The sequence below is a fragment of the Alosa sapidissima genome, chromosome 19 (genome assembly GCF_018492685.1).
Source record: "Alosa sapidissima isolate fAloSap1 chromosome 19, fAloSap1.pri, whole genome shotgun sequence".
NCBI classification, from domain to species: Eukaryota; Metazoa; Chordata; class Actinopteri; order Clupeiformes; family Clupeidae; genus Alosa; species Alosa sapidissima.
This window is the reverse complement of record NC_055975.1, coordinates 2,046,238-2,071,332: the sequence shown is the minus strand read 5'-3', so window position 1 is coordinate 2,071,332 and position 25,095 is coordinate 2,046,238. Positions and strand designations below refer to the sequence as shown.

At 43.2% G+C, this 25,095-nt stretch overlaps 1 protein-coding gene across 16 annotated transcripts in view; it reads left to right on the top strand.

Annotated features, from left to right (window-relative positions):
- LOC121693692 (ryanodine receptor 3-like) overlaps nt 1–25,095 on the top strand; it is a 202,678-nt gene that overhangs the window by 148,355 nt on the left and 29,228 nt on the right. For 7 of the 16 annotated variants that reach the window (XM_042073292.1, XM_042073291.1, XM_042073290.1 and 4 more), the window contains 24 exons: nt 399–480; nt 830–960; nt 1,740–2,075; nt 4,020–4,260; nt 4,580–4,667; nt 4,863–4,955; nt 5,964–5,993; nt 8,012–8,182; nt 10,270–10,329; nt 10,488–10,622; nt 11,036–11,148; nt 13,821–13,917; nt 15,285–15,394; nt 16,184–16,235; nt 16,538–16,588; nt 16,694–16,793; nt 18,011–18,090; nt 18,170–18,246; nt 18,689–18,762; nt 20,744–20,761; nt 21,517–21,597; nt 21,981–22,069; nt 22,478–22,606; nt 24,958–25,062. In XM_042073292.1, coding sequence (XP_041929226.1) covers nt 399–480; nt 830–960; nt 1,740–2,075; nt 4,020–4,260; nt 4,580–4,667; nt 4,863–4,955; nt 5,964–5,993; nt 8,012–8,182; nt 10,270–10,329; nt 10,488–10,622; nt 11,036–11,148; nt 13,821–13,917; nt 15,285–15,394; nt 16,184–16,235; nt 16,538–16,588; nt 16,694–16,793; nt 18,011–18,090; nt 18,170–18,246; nt 18,689–18,762; nt 20,744–20,761; nt 21,517–21,597; nt 21,981–22,069; nt 22,478–22,606; nt 24,958–25,062 — 2,543 coding nt within the window. The remainder of the gene's footprint in view (nt 1–398; nt 481–829; nt 961–1,739; nt 2,076–4,019; nt 4,261–4,579; nt 4,668–4,862; nt 4,956–5,963; nt 5,994–8,011; nt 8,183–10,269; nt 10,330–10,487; nt 10,623–11,035; nt 11,149–13,820; nt 13,918–15,284; nt 15,395–16,183; nt 16,236–16,537; nt 16,589–16,693; nt 16,794–18,010; nt 18,091–18,169; nt 18,247–18,688; nt 18,763–20,743; nt 20,762–21,516; nt 21,598–21,980; nt 22,070–22,477; nt 22,607–24,957; nt 25,063–25,095) is intronic. The other 9 variants (XM_042073304.1, XM_042073301.1, XM_042073300.1 and 6 more) reach the window with 3 other exon arrangements.

Below are 25,095 nucleotides of genomic sequence, written 5' to 3'. Positions count from 1 at the left end.
TCATGCATGTTAGTCCTAAAACAGGCCTATCCAGCATATCCAGTTTGTTTACATCACCAAGCAACACCTCACAGTGATCCTGCTGGGTGCTGTGCACCACACCATTGACCAGCTATGTAATGCAGTTGCACAACATGCTTTAAATCATCATTGCAAACCCTTCTAAAAAAAGAGGAATTGCAAAACCTTCTAAAAGACCCTATACAGTAAATGGCTGAATTTTAAACATTACACATGCTGATCACCCACCATTACCTATTTTGGAGTGGACCTGTTAAATGTGTATATGTCTTGGAAATCAGACAAGTACAGAACACATGCAGTAAATTGAATGCACCATTTTGTATTGTTCCTGTATTAAATAAAATTAATATCAAGAATGCCCTTGTGTGTTGCAGTGGACGATGTCCAGGTGTCCTGTTATCGCATCCTGACCAGCCTGTACTCCCTGGGAACTGGCAAGAACATTTATGTTGAGAGGTATTCAAGCCAGGAATATGGAATGTACACTGTAGTTGAGTCATGTGAATCCTATGGCTATACTGTATACGGTACAGCATATTTAATGTAGAAATGCTTCAGTCTTCTGTGATGCATATAGGTATCTCTGCAGTGTCTAGGATATTTTATGTGTTTGCTTATTGCTTACGTGTGTGTGTGTGTGTGTGTGTGTGTGTGTGTGTGTGTGTGTGTGTGTGTGTGTGTGTGTGTCTGTGTGTGTGTGTGTGTGTGTGCGTGTGCGTGTGGTGTGCGTGCGTGTGGTGTGCGAGTGCGTGCGTGTGTGTGTGTGTGTGTGTGTGTGTGTGAATGTGTGTGTCTTCCCCTGTAGACAGCTGCCCGCTCTGGGGGAGTGTTTGGCGACGCTGGCGGGAGCCATGCCTGTGGCCTTCCTGGAGCCGCAGCTGAACACACACAACCCCTGCTCTGTGTTCAACACCAAGACACCACGAGAGCGAGCCAGTGAGTGCTGCTGCATACAGTACACACAATATTACTCTGTTACAGTAGGATCCATGTATTACATAATCATGTGCAATATTGACATGTTTATATCAGGTCCCATTCCAACTAAAGAACAACACTGCTTTGCACTCAAGAGAGCACATTATTTATGCTTTGTGTGTTGTGTTAAGGAACTTGCATGGCTATCATGGGACTTTTCTTGTAGGTTTACATAGAACCTGCACATGAACATACAGTACTGTATAATCCAATATGTGCCAATGGGATTTCTACCCCTATGGTGGATGAATCTCTACACTGTAGTGTGTGGTTTTGAAATGTATGCCACATGGGTTATACTCTACTGTAAATAGCCTCTGGCACTGTATGCTTAATGCTTAATTAGGCAGTTAGTATGCTGAACATGTTACATAATTCCATGTCGATACAGGATTTGCTTACTTAGCCTAATGAAAGCAGGGCACTATGGCTTCATGGTCTTAAGGCTGCACATTGTAAAGTTCAGTATGGTGTGCGGTGCTGTCTATGTAAATAAAGCCCTGTTGGAGAAAAAAGCCACTGGATTTAACACTGTAGTGGTCAGCTATGTGCTACTGTGCAAACTATTACTAGTACAAGTGCAGTGCCTTTCAGCCTTGCATGGCTTGCATGTGTGTGTAAATAGGTCAGTGTATGAATCAGCTTCAAGAGCTGCCTTCAGATCAGTAGAAAAGCACTATATTTATTATTTGCCATTACCGACTACCAATAAGAAATGGCTTGGCCTCTGTCCTCAGTCCTGGGGATGCCGGACACTGTGGAGGACATGTGTCCAGAGATCCCACGTCTGGACGGCCTGATGAAGGACATCAACGACCTGTCGGAGTCGGGGGCGCGCTACACAGAGATGCCCCACGTCATCGAGGTGGTACTGCCCATGCTGTGCAACTACCTGTCTTACTGGTGGGAGCGCGGGCCGGAGAACCAGGCAGCCACCCTCAAAAGTGGAGCAGGACCCATCTGCTGTGCCACCGTCACCTCGGAGCACCTGAGCGTCATCCTGGGCAACATCCTCAAGATCCTCAACAGCAACCTGGGCATTGATGAGGCCTCCTGGATGAAGAGGATCGCAGGTGAGAAAAAAGGTTGAGATTGTGTGGGGGAGCCCGAGAGCATCCCATACCATGAACAGGCCCAGTGCACACAAGGACCCAGGCTGAGTTCATTTCCCGAGCCAACTCCCCATCTCTCTACCCCAATCATTTTCCATGTGCCCGTCACTTTTATGTCAAAAAAGAAAATACTAAATCAAGGTGGTGTTACAGGTAAAGTGGGCCAGCAATTCCGGTGAAATGTTGTCAATATTTGAACAAAACATAATTTTAATTACACCTCTCTCTTCTGTGGTCCTGAAGCTATGTGGAATTGTTTGTTGCACCACCTGAGTTATGAAGTTTCCCTCCCATTCACATCGCCGGGAGCAATTTGTTGCATTTGACAAAAAGTGTTCTGGAGTAGAATCACAAACTCTACAATTAAGACTCCTTTGTGCAGCCCTCAGGCCTCTCTCAGTCAATACACACACACACACACACACACACACACACACACACACACACACACACACACACACACACATTTCAACAGGCATGCTCACACAACCAATTAATTACAGCCAGGCCCACCCTGCTCATGCTCTGACTGCAAGTGCTTGCCTGAGGGGGGCCCAGGGGATCATAACACTGGAGCTATAGACTGACTCTTAATGTTTACACTCACCCACTCACAAGACTAACACTTTGAGCCTTTTATGCACATTTTCTATAAGTCTGCAATTCTGTGAAGTAAGTTGCTAATGGTGGAAACCTGGAAGCCATAAAGTGGAAACAAAAATAGCATGAATTTGTTTTTGGCGTTATGTTAAGTCAAGTTAATGTGATGTATCACAGTTTGCTAGCAGTTCAAGCCTTTCCAAGCCCTCACAGCCTCTCAAGCTCAGTCACTTAGTAGCATATGTCAAGCCGGGGGGGTTGGAGGGCTTCGCTAGCGTGGCGGTCATAATAAATATTGTTCCACAATTTCTTGGCACCCCTAGAACATCTTATGAACAGAATCTTCACCTTTTCCCATTTATATTCAACTTCTGTAAGGAAATCAGACAGGGGACATCTGAGAGTCAGAGCTGGGGACGTTTGTGTCACTTTCACGTTTAAGTCAAATCATAACCGCAAGGGATCATATTACACTGCAGCTAGTCAGAGAATAGCAGAAGGAGAGTGAGGAGAACGCCTCTTTTCATCCAGAGACCAGGGATTTATTCCACTCAATAGCCAGAGGATCATTTTGAACTCTCTCATTCACAGCATGTATCAACTGACACCAAAGAGGATATGGTGGTGTCTCTCGTGAAATATTGTGATCTGCAAATAGAGGATGCCTCAGTGGGAACATTAGAGGGCATGCAATTAATGTGCTTGTGCTACTGTCCTTGCTGAAGTCACATTCACTATTGTTTCCCAAATGATGTTTATTCAAGTATGCCCTGACCCTCTGCCATTGTCTTTGGACCATGGGAACCTACACTAAGTACCCCCTCAGTACAGTGTAATACCAGCTTATTGATTCCTTGGCATGGAATGCACCAAAAGAGACCCCAGTAAGGTGAAGGCGGGAGGGTGGGGGGGCGGGGGGGGGGGGGGGGGGGGGGCTGTATGGGGATAGCATAAAAAGCAGATGTTTAGGAGATTCTTTGTGAATGAATATGTGAAGGACAAATCTGTGCATTAGCAAAGCCCATGTCACTCTGTGACCTTGTTCATCCATTTGGCATAATGTAGCTCCTGTACTGGACAATAGGAGGGAGTCAAGTGGTCAAAGAAATGTACAGTACATATATCATATGAGAATATTGATGTAATTAATATATATAATTAAATGAAAATTGGTACTTTCCAAAAAATGAACTTGCACAAAAAAATATACTAACAACAGACAATGAAATGAAAGCTCCACGTGTTTCAAAAAGCTTCAAATGAACCTCCCACCCTCCCCCACACACCGCCTTGTGTTTCTGTCAGTGTACGCCCAGCCCATCATCAGCAAGGCACGTGCTGACCTCTTGAAGACCCACTTCCTGCCCACGCTAGAGAAGCTGAAGAAGAAGACTGTGAAGGTGGTGACCGAGGAGGAGCTTCTTAAGGCTGACAGCAAGGGTGACACCCAAGAGGCCGAGCTTCTCATCCTGGACGAGTTTGCTGTACTGTGCCGTGACCTCTATGCCTTCTACCCCATGCTTATACGTTATGTGGACAACAACAGGTAACACAGATGCACTCTGGGAAACTGAGTTATAGAGACTGTTTTGATAGCAGTAAATATCATGTTGCTTTGTTGGTAAAGTAGGAGATTAAAAAAATAAAATGAAGAATCCTATGCACAGGGCCCCTATTTGTTCTTCAACACTCTAAACATACCATCTGACTATGATTCTGCACTCTACATTCTGATTTAGCAAAACGTCATAAATTGGAAATAAACAGTGTTTGGCTTCAGAAATGTACTTTTGGATGAGACTGTGCCCAGGACTGTGTGCTGTATGAGATCAATGAGATCTTACCTCTTACTCTCTTTCCCTCAGATCCAGATGGCTGAAGGAGCCGGATGCAGACTCCAACGAGCTCTTTAGGATGGTAGCTGAGATCTTTATTCTCTGGTGCAAATCACATGTAAGATTTTCATTTTTCTGTTGAGGTGTGTGTGTGTGTCTGTGTGTGTCTGTGTGTGTGTGTGTGTGTGTGTGTGTGTGTGTGTGTGTGTGTGTGTGTGTGTGTGTGTGTGTGTGCGCATGTGCCCAGAATGTTATTTTATTTTCAACAAAAATAAAATTCTAACCATGACCATGGTTCTCTACCTCTCTGTAGAATTTCAAACGGGAAGAGCAGAACTTTGTGGTGCAGAATGAGATCAACAACCTCTCTTTCCTCACGGGTGACAGCAAAACTAAGATGTCAAAGGTAGGGAAGGGACCTGGGGACATCTCCCAAATTAAAGGATGCTTGACAAATCAAGACTGTCCTGATGAGACACATCTGGCTCCTCTCCCCCCGGGCTGCCTAGCAACAGCTGGGACAGAATCTGAAATGGCCAATAAGAGACTCTCTGAATATGAGAACATGTTATTGGGGACCGTAGGTATTTTTTAATGTTTCATGAGAAAGACCGAAAGACTCTACATGAGTCCTTATTAATCTTTTCTGTCTTGGTCTGTCAGGAATTTTGAATTGGTCTGTCAGGACCCACGTATTGCTTCTTTCTCCTGCCTCACCTTTCTTTCCCCCTCTTTCTTTCTCTCTCCCTCTCTTTCTTTCTTTCTTTCTTTCTCTCTCTCTCTCTCTCTCTCTCTATGCTTTTCTATCCCCTGTTTCTTTTCCTTCATTTTCCTCAGGCTGTTGTTGCCTGCAACCTCAGTGTACCTTAATCTGGCCCATTTCTGCTGTATGTCAGCACTTCACAGACAGGCATTATTATAGCATTGCTCTTTCTGCAATGGCAGGCAATTCTCTATCCTTTTTTCTCTCCCTCTTTCTGTGTTATGCTCTCTCTCACTCTACCTATTTTTCTCCCTCTTCCTCTGCATCAGCTGCCTCAGGGCAAACTCAAGCCATCCCCACACATAAACATGTCCAAGTCCAGTTATTACCTCTATAAAGCATACATCTTTTTTCTCTCTTTTGGTTGAAGTATCAACAAGCAAACCTTTGCCCCTACCCCTGGAAAATAGACTATCCATCCTATTGTCACCTTGCAAAATAGTCCCATCATGCTCATAGTATTCTAGTAACATTTTAAATTCTATTACAAATCCCATGAGAGGCTTTTTTTTCAGTTTATAGGCAGTCCTAAGTTACACTAAACATGCTAGCTTTCCTAAGAGTTCCAGAGATATATTGTGCAGGTATACAGTATGTCTGTTGACCTCATGCATTGAGACGTGTCTGACCTCTGCTCTCTCCCTCTCGCAGTCCTTTCTGGGAAAGGTCCACAGTGAGAGTGTACGCAGTGTGTGTTTATTGTTGACTGTACAGTATATGAGTTGTGTTGGTCGCTAGTGAGCGTGTAGGGACTGTGTGTGTTTGTCTCTGTGAGTGTGTGTACGTGTGTGTGTAGACAGTGAGTGTTTATGTCTGTTTGTTTATGGTCTGTTACTGAAAAGCTCAAGGTGCAGTGTGTAGCTGAGCAGGTCACACCGTGAACACAACTGACATCGGAGCTTTTAGTTCTTTGAGAAAGCAATACCTCTAAAGAACTTAATATTTAATGTCTCAAACATCTAAGAGATTAGTTTAATATAGTAGTTTTAGATTAGTGCTAATATAGTAGTTTGTGCTAACATAGTTGTATTATAACACAGATAAGTTAAAACAACAACATCATCTGAAGACCTTTGTCATCTATAATGACTTCTTTTCCACTGGTCTCCCTACAGAAGCTCTAGGTTAGAGGGGACAAGCAGGTGTGTTGAGTGTGTTCATTGGTCTAAGTGAAGATGCTCAGTTGCTATTTGCATCTCAAGCTGCTCTTACAGCCCTGAGTCTAGTTCTGGGCTAAGAGATGTCACATGGAATCTCTCCAGAGAATACCAGACTTAATCCACCACTAGACTTTATCTTCAGCCAACCTCTGTTTAGGATTGGTCGGTGTGTGTTTGGACTCAATTGTGTGTGTGTGTGTGTGTGTGTATGTGTGTGTGTGTGTGTGTGTGTGTGTGTCTTTGTCAACCCTATGAACTCTTTCAGTTGTGTTTTGGGAATGATATGTTGAAATGTGTATGATCTGTGAATGGCGATGGTGATGTTACTGGTGTCCCTAAAGTGGTGCGTTAGCTTGACACTCCCTGTGACTGTGCTCTGTCTGACATGCGTATGCTTTGTTTGAAGATGTATGCAACCGAGATATGCTGTGTGTTTTAACTGTGGTTGATGTCTACAAGCCGTGCAGCACCTTTGTGTGAGTTATGTTGGAGGCGTCTTTGAGAACTCTCTAAGATGTCGTTAAGGCATCTTTGAGATGTTTTTGGAGACGTGCTCAAGACATGTCTTAGATTTTATGCCACCTTCCTGCGTGCCTAGTTGTGTATGTCTGGGACAAGGGCCGTAGGGTGTATCCTCTTACAGACACAAATCACCAGCCAATCACGAGTAATCACAAGCCCATCCATCACAATGTTTGTCATGGTAACACCATTCCATCTCCATGGGGATAGAGGGCAGCTGCAGTCATTCCATTTTTGCCTAATGAAAAACCATAGGGACTGACGACGGGTCGCTTTATATTTGGCGTGTGCTGCAAGTGATGGATCATCAGTGTGTATTGTGGTTAGTCCAAATCTGTTGTTTGTATTGAGTCCTGGCTCCTTCACAGTGGAACATGGTACACATTTGTATGTATGTGTTGGAGCAAAGCCAGCTGCTTCAGTGTGTCCTTCCCCATTGCATCTCTTCTCTGTGAAGTTTCTCTGTGGTTTACTGACAGAGGCTAACTGGTTGCCTGAAAGCTGCTGGCAAGTGATGTGGCTTGATGTGGCTGACTCAAACATTTAGCTTTATTTCACTACAACAGGACATTGCCCTCAAGATACTGTAACAGCTAAAGCATTAGATTTAGAGAATTAAATTAGCTCCACTCTTAACAAACATTGGAGGAAGTAATGGGGCAGAAGATCACAAACTAATGTAGTGGGGACCATTTTCTAAAATGGCCCTGTCACACGTTAGATTTGTGAGTTAAGGGTATAGGCGTCTCTTCACCGTACTGTGAAGCAGCTGAAACGCCCCACTTCAATTACACCCGCCATCACAAAGCACTTTTATTGATTTGAAGCATCAATATGAAGTCCTCCTCAAAGTTAAAAACAGGACTAGTATTTGTGGATAAATGCTCAAAGGTCATTCCACTAAAAAAGCACCATGTGGCAAAAACCAATCAGTTTGCCCCCTGTCACTGTGAGTGTGACCTCTTGGTGAGTGGGGGCGAGGGGTACTGACTGTCCCATATTGACCCTCCCCTGCAGTCTGGAGGTCAGGACCAGGAGCGGAAGCACAAGAAGCGGCGGGGCGAGTTCTACTCCGTCCAGACCTCCCTGATCGTGGCCGCCCTCAAGAAGATGTTGCCCATCGGCCTCAACATGTGCACGCCTGGTGACCAGGAACTCATCTCACTGGCCAAGAACAGATACAGCCTTGTGAGTGTGTGTGTGTGTGTGTTGGGGGGGGGGGGGGTGTCTTGTTTAGTTGGTAGCAAAGATCATCTACTGTAGCTGGTAAGGACCATAGAGAGCACCTAGTGAGGTGGATCTGGCCCGGATCTGGTATAGAGCCACTGTGGAACTGCAGGGTGGTTAGTGAAGTTCTTAGGATGACCTAATTGCTAGTTGCTAGGTTACGGGTACGCAGGTGAGTACGCCGCTACGTCTACTGTAGCTTGTTTTTGTTTGATTTTTCATATTTTTTGTTATTTTATGTAATGTTTTGTTATTTTTCTTTTATACCTTCGTTATACGTATACGTTATTATTACCTATATATGTATATATGTTATTTTCGATTGTTTTTGTTTTGGTCTTGTCATTTTGTCGCCTATCATCAATTGATGTCTGTTTGTTTGGCTGAAGAGCTAACGTCAGTGTTAGTCATCAGTCAGCGGGGGCTTTGTTGAGCCTACCATCCATTCAACAGTGAACTGATGCACAAGCTGCACTTCCAAAGTCTGGGCTGGTGCTGTAATTTGATTCTGTAACTCCGCCTGCTCTGTGAGAGATCCGCCGCTGTCATGGGTCCCTCGGGTGCTGAGCTTCCATGCTAACGTTGGCTGCCTGGACTGGAGGATTGCTGGGGAACTCTGGACTGAGAGCTGCCTTGAGACATCTGTAGCTGGTCCATCGAGCTGCTTTTCTGTGCTGGGAGATCGCTTGAGACTTCAGACCCCTTTCCAGAGCTGTCCAGGCGGTCAGCGATGCTGCCGGTACTTTGTGTCCCACTGTCCGCTGGGCTGCTGGTCAGCTGCCTGGTTTTTCCGGCGACTGCCTGGAGAAGTTGCGGAGGACTGATTTGTGTTTCTGATGCTCTAATGATGACCTGGCCGGTTCAAGAGCAACGTGTTTTCTCGTCAAGAGCCCAGTTACAGTTACAGCCCAGTGTAACTGATTTGGACTTTTAAAGATCATAGCCTACAGTATGTGCTGCTGCTGTTTCCAGTCACCATTGACCATGGACTTTATTAATTGTTGATATGTTTGTTATGTCTCTGTGTCATGTTTTATGTACACTGTAGTCTATCACACTCATTTAACAGGTACGCTGGTCACTTGCACTCAACAAACGCGCTATATAAATAAAGTTACCTTTTATTATTACATTACATTACATTACATTACATTTGGCTGACACATTTTTAACCAAAGCGACGAACAACATGGTAACAGTTTAAGTTTTAAAGCAATTCTCTCAACAATTTTAGGACAATTTAAAAACGGTAGAGTACAGTAAGTATAAGTGCATCAGTGAGTGCTGTTTTTAAACAGTTGAGTGTCAGTTCAAGACGGCTGGTAAGTGCTGGTATCAGCAAGACTTGTTGTAAGTGGTGCTATGAGAGGAGATGTTCTCTAAAGAGCTGGGTCTTCAGGAGTTTTTTGAAAATGGAGAGGGATGTCCCTGCCCTTGTAGGAACTGGCAGTGTGTTCCACCAACGAGGAACAACAGATGAGAAAAGTTTGGATTGGCCTGAGCGTACCGGTGGTAGAGCTAGACGTCGTTCGTCTGAGGAGCGCAGCGGTCTGGAGGTAGCGTATGTCTGTATGAGGGCACTCAAGTAGGTGGGAGCAGAACCGGAGACTACTTTGTAGGCAAGCGTTAGAGCCTTGAATTTGATGCGGGCAGCCATAGGTAGCCAGTGTAGCTGGATGAGCAGCGGGGTAACGTGCCCTTTTGGGTTGGTTGTAGACCAGGCATGCCGCCGCGTTCTGGATCATCTGAAGGGGTTTCACTGCGCAGGCTGGGAGATCTGTCAGGAGGGCGTTGCAGTAGTCAAGTCGTGAGATCACTATTGTCTGAACCAGAAGTTGAGTAGCATCTTGAGTCCTGATTTTCCGTATGTTGTAGAGTGCGAAACGGCATGACCAGGCGACTGAGGCAACATGATCTGAGAAGGTTAGTTGGTTGTCGAGAACAACTCCTAGATTTCTTGCAGTCCTGGTAGGTGAAACAGACAGGGAGTCAAATTTGATGTTGATTTTTATCTTACCCTACCTAATGCCATTGTCATTTCTCTACAGAAAGACACGGATGATGAGGTCAAGGATCACATACGACACAACCTCCACCTGCAGGAGAAGGTGATTTTGTTTATCATTTGTTTTATGTTTGTATGATTAATGTTTATATGATATGTGTCTGCAATGATTGTGTCAGTTTTCAAATTCTTTTTACCACTTTTGTCCTCTGTGTACACACAAACATCCATGCACATGCGCACACATACACGTTCACGCAGTCAGAGGACCCGGCGGTCCGGTGGCAGCTGAACCTTTACAAGGACGTGGTGGTCAGGAACGAGGAGCCTCCTGACCCGGAGCGGACGGTTGCCCGTGTCCAGGGCCTGTCTGCAGCTGTCTTTCACCTGGAGCAGGTTTGATCTTACACCATTCATTCCCTGACATCCTATAATAATACAGCCAAGCAATACAGATTGCATCAGTGTCGCCATGTCATACTGTAAATCTGTCCTGAAAATGAATAGCTTGTCTTTGGGTTGTCATATATCACACTTTGGTGCTGTCATCTTTAATTCTTTGTGTGTCATGGAAAAATGGACAATTGGACATGTTGCATTATTGCCTTGTCATGAGTCCTCCGTGGCTGTAGATATTCAATAACTCTGTGCCCTTTCTTGAAAGCCATCTTTGTTAGCAATTGTGTCCAAACTTTCCTCTCTCTCTCTCTCTCTCTCTCTCTCTCTCTCTCTCTCTCTCTCACACTCACACACATACGCTCTCTTACTCACTTACTCATACACACTAACATACACAAACATACATGCAGGTGGAGCAGCCGCTGAGGTCTAAGAAGTGTGTATGGCAGAAACTCCTCTCTAAGCAGCGTAAGCGTGCGGTGGTGGCCTGCTTCCGCATGGCTCCCCTCTACAACCTACCCAGGTACACATACTCTCCTCTCTTCTAGTCTTCTCTCCTCTCCTCTCCTCTCCTCTAGTCTTCTCTCCTCTCCTCTCCTCTCCTCTAGTCTTCTCTCCTCTCCTCTCCTCTAGTCTTCTCTCCTCTCCTCTCAGTCTTCTCTCCTCTCCTCTCCTCTCCTCTCCTCTCCTCTAGTATTCTCTCCTCTCCTCTCCTCTCCTCTAGTATTCTCTCCTCTCCTCTCCTCTCCTCTAGTCTTCTCTCCTCTCCTCTCCTCTAGTCTTCTCTCCTCTCCTCTCCTCTAGTCTTCTCTTCTCTCCTTTCCTCTCCTCTCCTCTCCTCTCCTCTAGTATTCTCTCCTCTCCTCTCCTCTCCTCTAGTCTTCTCTCCTCTCCTCTCCTCTAGTATTCTCTCCTCTCCTCTAGTATTCTCTCCTCTCCTCTCCTCTCCTCTAGTCTTCTCTCCTCTCCTCTCCTCTAGTCTTCTCTCCTCTCTTCTTTCCACATATTTATTTTCTCTTCTGTGTTATCGGCTCTCTTCACTTTGTTTCTACCATCCCATGCTCTACTTTCCTACTCTTCCATGTCTCTTCCCTCCTTTCATCTCCTCCTCTTCTCTTCTCTCTTCTCCTCTCCTCTCATCCTCTCTCCATGTCTCCTCCTCTTCTCTTCTCTCTTCTCCTCTCCTCTCGTCCTCTCATCCTCTCATCCCCTCTCCATGTCTCTGTTCTCTACCAAGAGCCTTCTTATGTCTAAAACTTATTTTCAAACTCATTTAGCAGATAGTGCAATCACATAATTTGACTGGGACCACCATGACAGTTCTGAAATGGTTTGTGCAACTTCCCACAGAGAGAAAGAGAGAGCGAGAGAGAGAGGGGGGGGGGAGAGAGAAAGAGAGAGAAAAGAGATTTTCCAAACTCTGACAGAGTTGCCTGAAGGTCTTTGATAGGCTTAAACTGTAATTAATTGCTCTTCTTTGAGAGGCGGTCATTTGTCTATGTCAGGTCTGTCTGTGTCTTCAGCCTGGTAGGAAGCATGCACATAGGCATGTATTCACACATACACACGTACACACAGACTCCATCCGTCTCTCTCTGTGGGATGTGTCCCAGTGTTAATGGCACATTTCCTGACACCCTCCATCTGTACAACAAATGCATCCACGAAGACACACACACACACACACACACACACACACACACACACACACACACACACACACACACACACACACACACACACACACACACATACACAGACACACACACACAGTATACCCACAGCTAGTATTAAGTCCACACCCACCCAGTGTAAATGCCACACCTCTCTCCCACTTCTCGCCAGTACAACAAATGCCTCCCTCCGGCCTCCTCCAGCCAGTAATGAAGGGACAGCAGCAATTTCACACCCTACTGCCCGCTAACAGCCTCGGCCTTCCTCCCTGCAGCACAGGCGATAACAGAGAGAGAGAGGGAGGAGAAAAACAATTAAGAGTCCTTCCTTCAGTTTCCTTATCACAGCCATTCCATCACATACCTTCCTAGCATAAGAATATGCACAGTTACGTGTGGCATGTGAGAGTAGCCATGGGAACTCATTTGCTGGAACTAAAACGGTGCAATAAAAATTATCACGGTTCTGACTATGTAGTATTTTAATCTGTACAGCTGTTTTCTGTGACATCTCAACAACAACAACAACCCTCATCTTTTATTGTAACTCCCATTAAAGAGACACAAAAATATGTACAACCAGAGTTGTGCTTTTTTGTGTCTGTCTTGACCTTCTTGTCCCTTCTCTTCTCTGTCTTTGCCTTTTCCTCTCTCTCTCTCTCTCTCTCTCTCTCTCTCTCTCTCTCTCTCTCTCTCTCTCTCTCTCTCTCTCTCTCTCTCTCTCTCTCTCTCTCTCTCTCTCTCTCTCTCTCTCTATCTCTCCCTCTGTATTCTACTATCTCTCTGTATGTGTTTTTCTTTCCCTCCATCTCCAATTGACATCACTGTGATCTCCCTCAGGCACAAAAATAATAATTACTTCCTCAACGCCTACCGACACTTATGGCTGGAAAAAATGCATGAGAACACAGACTATGACAGTCTGCTCTCCATGCTAACGGTAATGTAATGCTAAAGGGAACGTTTGTGACTGCACCATCCCCCCACCCCCACCCCCTCCTCCTCTTTCTTCCTCTTGTCCCCTTCTTCTCCATCTTCCATCTTGATGTGGATCTTAACTCTCATTAGTTGTTTGTACTGTCAATCTCACTGGTCAGCCTATAGGGTTTGCACATCCGCAAATGCATTTGGTCAGTGTCTGTGCTGATTAATGCAGGACCGCTTCAGGCCTCCTTGACAATATTGTTTTGTTTTGCTTTATGTTTTGATGTATTTTTTTCCTGTATGGTATCATGGTATCCCAGTTTCATAGAATAGGTTGTGCCTAATCATTTATCCAGTACCACTGTGTTATCATCGGTAATCAAAATCACAAATCTAGTTTGCCAACAAATCTCTACAGTTCTTGTCTTACCATAGGTGTCTACTGATGACCAGTTAGATGCACAGGTGTCTTTGTACTAACCATTTAACCTCTACCTGTCCAGCGCTTCCTGATCTGAACCCTTACTTCCTGTTCCACCGTAACCCTGGTAACCCTGCCTCACTCTCATTCTCCCCTCCTCCTCCTCCCTCCTTCCAGGCATCGCTCTATTAATCTCTTCCTTTTGGGCTATCAAAGAATTTGGATAGAGACAGAGACCTACTCCTTTGAGGAGAAACTAGTGCAGGACTTGGCAGTAAGTACTAGCATCCTCCACACCAAAGATATGGACGCTCTCTTTCTCTTTCTCTCTGTTTCTCTCTTCACTTTCTCTCTCTCTCCTGTCTTTCTCTCGTTCTGTGTTCTGTGGATTTGGTTCGTTCCGCAAGCACAATTCGCCATCGCTCTTGAGTGTCACCAACCGCATTGAATGTTCCTCGTTCTTGATCCGTGTTCCGCTCCAGTGCCCTTTGCGCGCCACAGTGATGTTCCACGTTCCGCGTTCTGTGTTCAAGTCTCAGTGCCCAAGTCAACAGCATGGGCCAGCATGACATTCCCTTCAGTGGCAGTGCCAGCTCTAGACATCCAGCTCCAGAATGTGCTTGTGGTAAGAGGCTCTTCTGGCTCTAGGGCCAGGGCCTTACCCTTAAAATTTATGGAAGGAGCCTCTTTCGTAAATTTTGTTTTGTGATGCCATCAACATTCTCCAAAATGTCATAGCTACCAAAAACCATGAGAAGATCATCAGTGTCTCCAACAGACGTGATCTGTTGAAGAATATGATTGTCTTCTACTGGTTTGATGTAAATAAAGCCATCTATTTGGATGACAGATAGATATTGGTGGCGTCTGTGTATTACGATGTGACATTCTGATGCAGGCTCTTCTAACGATATACATATGAAAGACCACTCAGTCTCTAATCAGATATATAGTTGAATTTTCCTTCATGCAGGTTTTTGGGTGAATCATTATGCTTCCCTCATATGTGTTCATTGTAGGAATAAGCCTGATCAACTCATTGCTAACCAGCATCAAAACCCGAACCTGCACTGTGTTGTCCAATCATCTGGATGTTGTGTGCTTGGGATTGTGTGTGTGTCTGTTTGCTTGCATGCCACAGTGCTTGTCCTCCTCATGCATCTTCATTCACTCCTGTGGAATAACAAAGAACAGAATATGAGCAAAGGAACAAGCAGATCTTTCTGATTGTGAGGTTCCTCTTATGGTTCTCGCATTTAGACTTTAGAGCATGTCAAGAGTATCATGGCTATGTACTGTAAGCTAATGGTTGCCTACTTAATTAAGTTACTGTAATTGTAATATTGTCTATTTAAAACTGCCTTTAAATAGCATAGGGTATACTGCAAGCTGCAATTAAACAGTAAATGTACATTTCATTAATACATGAGTCAATTTCACATTAAGGTGCCTAACAGAGAACTGTAGTCTATATCCATAAAAGTGCCAGAATGTGTGGAGTAAACTGTGAAGGGCCACATTGTGTGTGTGTCTGTGTGTGTTTGTGTGTGTTCATGTGTGTGTGTATGTGTGTGTGTGTGTGTGTGTGTGTGTGTGTGTGTGTGTGTGTGTGTGTGTGTGTGTGTGTGTGTGTGTGTGTAGAAAACGCAGGTTAAACTGGAAGAAGAGGAGGAGGTAGAAGCAGAGAAGCAGCCAGATCCTCTCCATCAGCTCATCCTGCATTTTAGCCATAACGCTCTCACAGAGCGGAGGTAAACACACACACGCACGCGCGTGCACACACACACACACACACACACACACACACACACACACACACACACACACACACACACACACACACACACACACACACACACACACACACACACACACACACACACACAATGCCCGACACACTCTCACACCTATTCACAGATATCTGTGCTTCCTCTTCCAGATCCCAGTCCCACCCACACACACAAATATTTGTGCTGCCAACACCAGACAGACAGAAGTCATACACATACACATGCCAATCCTCCTGCTACCAAACCACAATCATGTCTTTTTGTATGTCTAACTTTTTCATTTTCAACATCCCAGGATCTTCTCCATTTTTTTCATTTATACTGTTTGTTTGGCACCTGACAAGCCTTGGATGTGCACACAGTTACACACTTTTTCCATATAGGTACCAACACATAGAAACACACACTCTAACTAACAGACTAACTGAAATCATACCTGGACCCTTGGCACACACTATGTTTGCTCCATCTGTGTTGAGGGGCAGTGTGTGTAGTGTGGGGGAGGGTGTGTCTGCTAGACTATGGATTTAGGAACCCAAGCAAAACAGAAATTGTTTTGCATTATACATATTGCTTTATTTCTCACATTTTATCCCAGAATAAAGTTATAAGCTTTTGATAGACATGTCTTTAAATGCAATTGCAATGTTTGCCTTTCAGTTAAGTTATAAGTGACTGCATGTGAGTGACTGTAATATGTATTACGTGTATATTATGTATGTTGAAATGTCATGGCCATGCTCTCCCTAGTTCTTTAGATGAGGACCCTCTGTATATAGCATACGCAGACATGATGGCAAAGGTAAGGAGGCCGAATATACTGTATTCAATTGTACTACCCATATAATATTAGTCATGTAAAATATAGTAGTTAGTAAATGTTAAATAATTAACAGTAAAAATACTGTTGCATAGGGAAGACAGACAATCAACAAAAAGACTAGAATAGCTTTTGTGTCTTTTTGCAGATTGCAGTGCATGATTTTTTTATGGAAATGCATGTCTTGTTACATTTGAATGTATAAGTTATGTTTGAATGTAAATGTATGTTTTCCCCTGTCCTGTCCTGTCCTGTCCTGTCCTGTCCATCTTCTGTCTTCTCAGAGCTGTGCAGAGGATGGAGAAGAGGACGAGGGAGAGGGCAAGACATTTGAGGTGGAGCATTTCACTTTAGAATGCTGGATATGTGTTTAGTGCAGCAGCTTCTGCATTGGAATAGCATTGGAATAAATGTATTTGTGTGTGTGTGTGAAATGACAGGAAAAGGAGATGGAGAAACAGAAGACCTTGTACCAGCAGGCCAGACTGCACGACAGAGGGGCCGCTGAGATGGCTCTGCAGATGATCAGTGCCAGCAAGGGTAGGGAGACAAACACACGCACACACACACACACACACACACACACGGATACTGTATGTGCACACCAGGGACTGAAAACAGAATGATTTTCATTTTGGTTCGTTTTGAGCAAAAACCTTATTTTTTCGTTCATGTTGCAGGGTGCTAAGGCCTCTCCTCTAATGTTAACGGTTAATAACGTTCCTTTAAAAATGGCATTGTCTTTACAAATTGATTTATGGCCAGTGGCACATACTATAAGCTTTGCCCAACAGCCTTAAAGCTTAAATCAAAGCACATTCAATATCACGGCTAGCTGTTAAAATCACTGTGCTTGAATTCAGACATGGGGCAAGATTTGAAAGTAGGTAAGTACTATTAAATCTTAAAAAATGTCTGACAACAGACAAACAGAAAATGTCCTTGCTTTAAGCCCTGTAATAGCCTAACCTATGTGTGGTGCTACCAACTGCTAGCCTGGCTAGCGCCACCACTTCTCAATGAGACGTGGTCTGGGAACCAAACGTTCATTTTCTCGTATTTGAAAAAAATGCCCAGATCCGTTTATTGGGTGCCACGGATGTCTATCAAATGCGTCTGTGCATAGCTCATCATCATCTTGCTATCCCACCTATTCTGTGATTGGTTCCCTATCTCAGGCGAAAATTTGCTCCATGGTCTCCAGGCTGCCTTAGCAGCGTGAATCAAATCGCGCGCAAGGCAGCATGGGAACACCCAGGCTAACCAACTGCATGACAGTCCTATAGATCTTTTCCTAGTGTCTCTGGTAGCCTGTGTTATTTCACAAAATGTTTCAGTAATTTAGGCTACATACTTGGAAAAGGGAGTTAGATAGTGTTGGATATGAAAATCCTTTTTATTAACTAGTAGTTCTAGCCTATTATACAGGTAAGACACTGATTTATAACATCTGACTAAATTCATCCTATAAGGGGTCTGGGGAACACTGTGTGGACAGGTCAATTTCCAAGCCAATGGACTTTTGAATAATATTCAAACAACGTTAATCGGAACGATAAATACCGTTATTAACCGGTTATCTAAAATTGAAAATAACGTTTTTTACTCCAGACACACTTACAGACACACACACACACACACACACACACACACACACACACACACACAAGGCACATAGATCCTTAAATCACCCCCTCAAGGTCCTATTGACAACATAGGACACACACAATTGTGCTAACTCCTTGTCTCTGTGATAGGTCGATTGGATCCCATGGTGACGTACACTCTTAAGTTAGGCATCTCCATCCTCAACGGTGGCAACATTATCGTCCAGCAGGTAATACACAGCACTTTAGAGATAAACTCGCCTCACTTCATACCCAGATAGCTCTATAATGGAACTGTCTGCCCTGTAGAAAATGCTGGATTACCTGAAGGAGAAAAGGGACGTTGGCTTCTTCAAGAGCTTATCTGGGCTTATGCAGTCATGCAGGTAAGACTGCTCAGGTGGGCTGTTCCTCCAGCACATTTCATTCATGGCTAACAGTTTACGTACTTGAGTCTAGAGTCCTAAAACTAATATTAGCATTAAGTGTGATGTACCTGTTGACCAGATTTATGTGTTTTGTGTCCACCTAAATAGACGCATCAAACTTTTGTCAATCAATCAGCAATCACACTGTGGTATATAATATGCTTATGACATAATGTCAGTCTTTGACTGATAAGTAATATAAGAATGTAAAAGTAAACATTCAGTTACTGTATGCCTTTGTATTGACAGTACCATTGTGTATGTTATCTACATAATCTTACCACTGTAACAATGCTTTGATCCAACTTTGCAACCAAGTCAGTAGTTTTCACTGTATTTTGCCTTTTCCTTTGATTAATTGAGTGCTTCAGTGCTATTCATAACTTTATTCCCTCTCCAGTGTCTTGGACTTGAATGCCTTTGAGAGGCAGAATAAAGCAGAAGGTTTGGGCATGGTAACTGAGGAAGGATCAAGTAAGTATGAAGAACAGGAGGGTGAGAAGTCTCTTTCTTTTTTTCTCTTTCTCTCTTCAGACAAGGACAAACCTGGGTGAGGTAGTATAGTGTATAGTGTACAGTACAAGCAGCAATGATCTCTCCCGTCCACTGCTTTTCCAATGACACCATCATATATAACAATGGGACAATTTCCCGCTTGCGGACACCAAATTACGAGCACTGGGATTGTCAAAAGCGCTGGTGACAGTAATGGTATTCAGAGCTGATATGAATCCTCCTGCAGGAAATTGCACCGACTCGAGAGGAAATTTCATTAGCCTGTAAAGGAGTCCTTTGAAAAGCAATCACTGAGTACACCAAGCCTCCTTTCTTACATAACGACAACAGCTGTGAAAGAGAATAGGAACAGATGCCTGCAGTGTATTCCAGAGGTATTAGGCTACAGTATGTGACTATCACACAGTGAAAGAGCTCTTTTTTATGCGCTTCAGATGTGAGAGTTAAAGGGTTTCTTGGACAATCCTCTCTGCGTCCCCAATGGTTATCCCTGGAGAAGTTAACATAGGCTAAGGGTTGCAATTTCTGTGAAGCCTGCTCAACCCCTGTTGTAATAATGCTGGACCATGGTTAACATTTGTTGTTCCATTTGAATCAAGCCATTGTATAAAGTAATACTGAGTTAGTGTAAATGGATTGACACATCTGTAGCTGCAGCCTTAATTATATTTTTTTGGTTCAACTCAGTTCAAACAGAGGAGTACAAATGTGATTTGCCTTCTGCTTTGTGACTAGTGATGTTAAATTTGGCCGCTCTGTTCAAAAATCCTTTCAGTTGAATAGCAGACACTTGGAGTGTAACTGCTGAAGTACCTGTGTGGGCTAGGCAGCACAACGCAATTAACACCAGAGAGGCAGTGCATGGACTGGGAGCAAACAGAGTTTGTGCAGAATGGATTATTGTACATTCTATTGATTGAGAGTTTTGTCACGATCCTTTTTTACACACAGTGGGATAGTTGTGTATCTTTTTATTTTCCATAAAACATGTTTAGTATGCTGCAGCACAACCGTGTTTAGTAGGCGGCTATAGCACAATCAGTAAAAACTGCCAGCCACACATTGATTTATTTGATGTCAGACACTGAATTCCCTTAAGCAGTTCAGTCAAGGGAGAAGGAACAGTGTACAGGCAAATTGAAAGCCCTCAAAGAGTTTTGTGGCAGAGTGCCTCCATTTGTCCTTGACTTCTCTGTCAGTTTCCAGTTTTAACACTCTCACAGAACATGCATTAGAAGATTTCTGGACTATCTGAAATGACTGATTGTCTGTTGACAATTTAGATAGTAAAATCATCAAACCTTTTGCTGTTGTACAAGAACATGGTACAGCATTAATAATACAACATCTTGTGGAAAGCCTTTGGTTTGCAGAGATAAGCTTCACTCATTGCATGTGTGCCACTGTATGTGTGTTCATCTAGCTGGTGAATGGGGTTGTTCCCGGAGTCTTGTATGTGGACACTTTTGTCTGGCAGAGTATAGCGTCACCTCCAGCTAGAGTGCACTGTGAGAGGGAACACACACTACAAATCACCATGCCACTATAGGCCATTGAGTTCATTCGCAATAACGCAATTTAAGTTTTAATGCGTCTGCATACATAATTCAGCTCATTTTCACCTCATGTTACCAGGCATAAGTGATGGCAGTCCAATAATGTCTCTCGCCTCCAGTTCAACACTTTGGTGCCTTAAAAAGCAGTAAAACAATAAATCCTCTGACAAATACTAACTCTTGAAACTCAGTAAATGTGTGTTCAATGTCGTCTGGTTAGTGATGTCAGTACATATATATTTATATCTATCTTTCTCTGTTTGTTCCTACTTCCTGTTACTGAAATTCAATGTCTTCTCCTTTGCTTATGTCTGCTGTTATGTTTGTTTGTTTGTTTGTTTGTTTGTTTCTTCCTGTCATTTTCTTTAACTCATCGGTCGCAGTCAACGTGAGTGAGCGGGGTAAATACATGGTTTAGATTCTTCTCATTCCCTTAGTGCTGCATCTCCCCCTGCCCCTCTTCCCCATCTCTCTTGAATGCAGTGATCAATTGCTCTGGTCTGCAGGAACTTCATGCATGCTTGACAGCCATATGACAAGAATGTATAACTCCCACAATAAAATACAGATGAAATAGGTCTATGCGTATGCACATGCAGATAGATCAGTAACGCGTGAGCTGAATCTCTTCCTTGTATTGCACAAATGCTTTGTGTGTTGATAAATATCTCATATAGACATTGATGACATTAATTCATATAACACATTCAGAGGGATCTCTTATCTGCCTCTCTACTCAACTAGCACTCCCTTTTTAACTTTGATCCTGTCCTTCCTCTGCATTTTGGCAGTACTAACCATGTATCCATTGAAAATAAGAATAAAAAGCACCCAGACTTTAGAAACAAGCAAACAACAGCATTATCTATCTGGGTATCTTTTTTATTCCTATTTTCCAATGCTCAGAATGATACAAGCCCTGGTGAGAAAGTGTATTGATGCTCGATGGAGCTGCACAGTGGCTCTTTTAGAATGATGTCTGTGAACATGAGTCCAGTCTTCAGCTCAGGCTGGGGAAGCGAGAGCTATTGCACTACCCGTGAATGAGACCGAGGGGCATGAGGAAGCGGATATGAATGACTGTACTGTACCATCCTCCCCTTCCCCCAGGGGAATTGAGTGCATATTCTTTAACATAACCTCCTGTCTTTGAAAGGTTCGAAGGTTCTTCAGAATGATGAATTCACAAAGGATCTGTTTAGGTTCCTTCAGCTGCTGTGTGAGGGCCACAACAATGGTAAGTTTCCTCCTTGGTTATCAACCATAAAAGAGACTTTACACAAACACACTTTACACAAACTGTTCTTTAGTTGCTATACTATATTACTATAGTTAATACTTAATTGCTTAATACTTAATTGCTGTACTTATACATGTTTAAAATATGTGCTTGAGCATACTGTAATATTTTAAGTTGACATGTCTAGAGCCTGTAACAACTTAAGATATGCAAAAGCTTTTTACAAGCATTACAGTAAATCGAATGTGATAACAACATGCAAATGACGTGGCAACCTGTTTAATGTGGCAATAAGAGGGAAGCAACTACAAAATCCCAATTCGTTTTTGGTCCTGGTTACCTGGTCTGAATTCATCTTCCATTGCCCTTTTTGTCTTAAGACTTCCAGAATTTTCTGCGGACTCAGACTGGAAATACAACCACAGTGAATATTATCATCAGCACTGTGGACTACTTACTTCGATTGCAGGTATGAATCACGTTCCTCCCAAACTCATAGGGCCTAATTTAAGTGATGGTCAAAAAACAAAGCCAGGATATGAGCAAAAATGAACTAAAGCTATTTTAATAATAAAAGCATTTTGTTGATTTAGTACCATGAGCAAAATCCTAAGCACATACATGTACATGGGTCGATCAAGACAATTCTCCCACACACCACGCGATAGCTGTAATTCATGTGAAACACACTGCCCAACTTAGCCCTTTGCCCATGATTGAAATTGGAGCCTACTACGCATACTCATCTTCAATAACCACCACAGAGAAAAGAAATTCACTGCACTGAGCTCATCTGTCACAGTCTGGTTGTAAGAGTAGCAACAACAGTTCATATTGGCTGTGATTTTGTCATGTGGACAATTGCTTCCTTCCTCAGGAGTCGATCAGTGATTTCTATTGGTACTACTCTGGGAAAGATGTGATGGACGAGGCTGGACAGAGAAACTTCTCCAAAGCTCTGGCGGTGGCCAAGCAGATCTTCAACTCCCTCACAGAATACATACAGGTAAGCCACACATACAGCACTTTACAGCAGCAGCTCATGCATATGCTTCTTATCTCAAGCTGTCATGGTATTGAATAAGTAAAAGCAAATAATAATAATAATAATAATAAAGCTTTATTTGTATAGCACCTTTCATACACAGAATGCAGCTCAAAGTGCTTTACATTTGAAGCATGTAACACAATAGTAGTCAGTCAGTCATTATCAATCACTTTTCTTTGCTGTTTATGATATGCTCAGCAACATATCAAAAATATAGAAAATGACGTCATAAGACTGGCAGCCTTAACCCTCTTACCCCCCACAAGCACGCTATATGGCAACTGTGGCAAGGAAAAACTCCCATATTCCAGGAAGAAACCTTGAGCAGAACCTGACTTAATAGGGGGAGCCCATCTGCTTCTGGCTGGCTGCGCCCTCCAATAGTAGCAGATGTAGAATAATCTGAAAATGTAGTCTACAGGATAAGATGAGTTAACTAAAAGCTTTCCTGTACAGGTATGTTTTCAGATCTTTTTTAAAAATATTTACTGAACTCGCCTGCTTGATGTACAGAGGCAGGGTGTTCCATAGTTTGGGGGCATAATGGATAAACGCAGCTTCTCCACTTTGTTTGTGGAGCACTTTGGGTACGATTAAAAGATTAGAATTGGATGATCTAAGTTTCCTTTGTGGTTGATAAGATATTAAAAGCTCAGAGATATATGAAGGTGCTATGCCATTCAGAGCTTTGTAAGTAATTAACATAACCTTAAAATCAATTCTATAGGAAATAGGGAGCCAGTGCAGTTCAGCCAACACAGGGGTGATGTGTTCTCTCTTCTTAGTCTTAGTTAAAAGTCTAGCCGCAGAGTTCTGTATGAGTGCCAATTTCTTTAGATGTTTTTTGGGAAGACCAGTGAAAAGTGCATTGCAGTAGTCTAACCTGCTAGTGATAAAGGCGTGAATTAGTTTTTCTGCATCTTGTTGAGTTAAAAAGGGCCGCACTTTGGCAATGTTTCTCAAGTGGAAATAGGCTGTCTGAGTAACTTTACTGATATGGGGCTTAAAACTTAACTCTGCATCTAAGATGACACCGAGGCTTGTTACTTTTGGTTTGACCTGGTGTGCCAAGTTCCCCAGATTACTAAGAATAATATCTCGCTTTAGTTTTGGTCCAACCAGAAGTACCTCTGTTTTGTCATCATTTAGTTTCAAAAAGTTTTTGCTCATCCACTGATTAATGGAGGTTAGGCATGCAGTGAGGGAGCAAAGGCCATCTGGGTTAGTTGGCTCAACAGAAAGATACAATTGGGTATCATCTGCGTAGCTGTGGAAGTTTACATTATGTTGACTTATGACGTTTCCCAATGGAAGCATATATAGAGAAAATAGCAGGGGACCAAGGCAGCTCCCCTGGGCCACACCAAAAGGCAAGTCATGTTTTTCAGATACATGATCTCCTAGACTGATATAAAAATCTCTGCCAGTAATGTAGGTTTGAAACCAGTTTAGAGCATTATCAGAGAGACCCACCCACTTCGCAAGGCGGTGAATTAGGATGCTATGATCAATGGTGTCAAATGCCGCACTCAAATCCAGAAGAATAAGGATTGAGACTTTGTTTGAGTCGGTAGCTAGTCTGAGATCATTGACTATTTTTACTAGAGCCGTTTCTGTGCTGTGATTTGATCTAAAACCTGATTGGAATTTTTCAAGGATACTGTTTTCGTTGAGGAAGGTATTTAACTGATTACAAACAACTTTTTCAAGTACTTTGCTCAAAAACGATAGATTTGATATAGGCCTGTAGTTGCTCAGATTGGTATGGTCAAGATTTGACTTTTTAAGTAAAGGTTTCACAACAGCGGTTTTAAAAGCAGTTGGAAATATACCTGTTTCTAATGAGGTATTTATTACCTTGAGAAAAAAGGGAGCTAAGCCATCATATACTTTTTTGAGGAATGTAGTAGGGATTGGATCTAAAACACATGTTGAGGAGCCGGTTTGAGTTATAATTTTACCAAGCTCAGATTGAGTAATAGTGCTAAAGGACCTTAATTTTGGGGGGCTGTTTTTGGGTGTTTTTGGGTGTACTATCAAACATATTACTTGTGTTACCAATAGCCTGTGTACTTTAGCACTTCAATGTACTCAGTAGAGTAGCATTTGGCTCACTAATAAAGGCTTGCTACGGCATATTTACAACTGGACACTGCTGCCTCAAACACCTATTTAAATTGGTTGTTAAGTCAGCCCTCTGTACCTCCATAAATGACCATGAGCTGGCATCAGTTCTGCTCTCATTTCTTGGACTTTTTTACTTTTTTTACGTTTTTTTACAAGCATCCTGATCTCTTTCTCTCCCTCAGGGTCCATGCATAGGGAACCAGCAGAGTCTGGCTCACAGCAGGCTGTGGGATGCAGTGGTGGGATTCCTCCATGTGTTTGCCAACATGCAGATGAAGTTGTCGCAGGTATCCTCCATTACATTGCATTACATTTGGTTG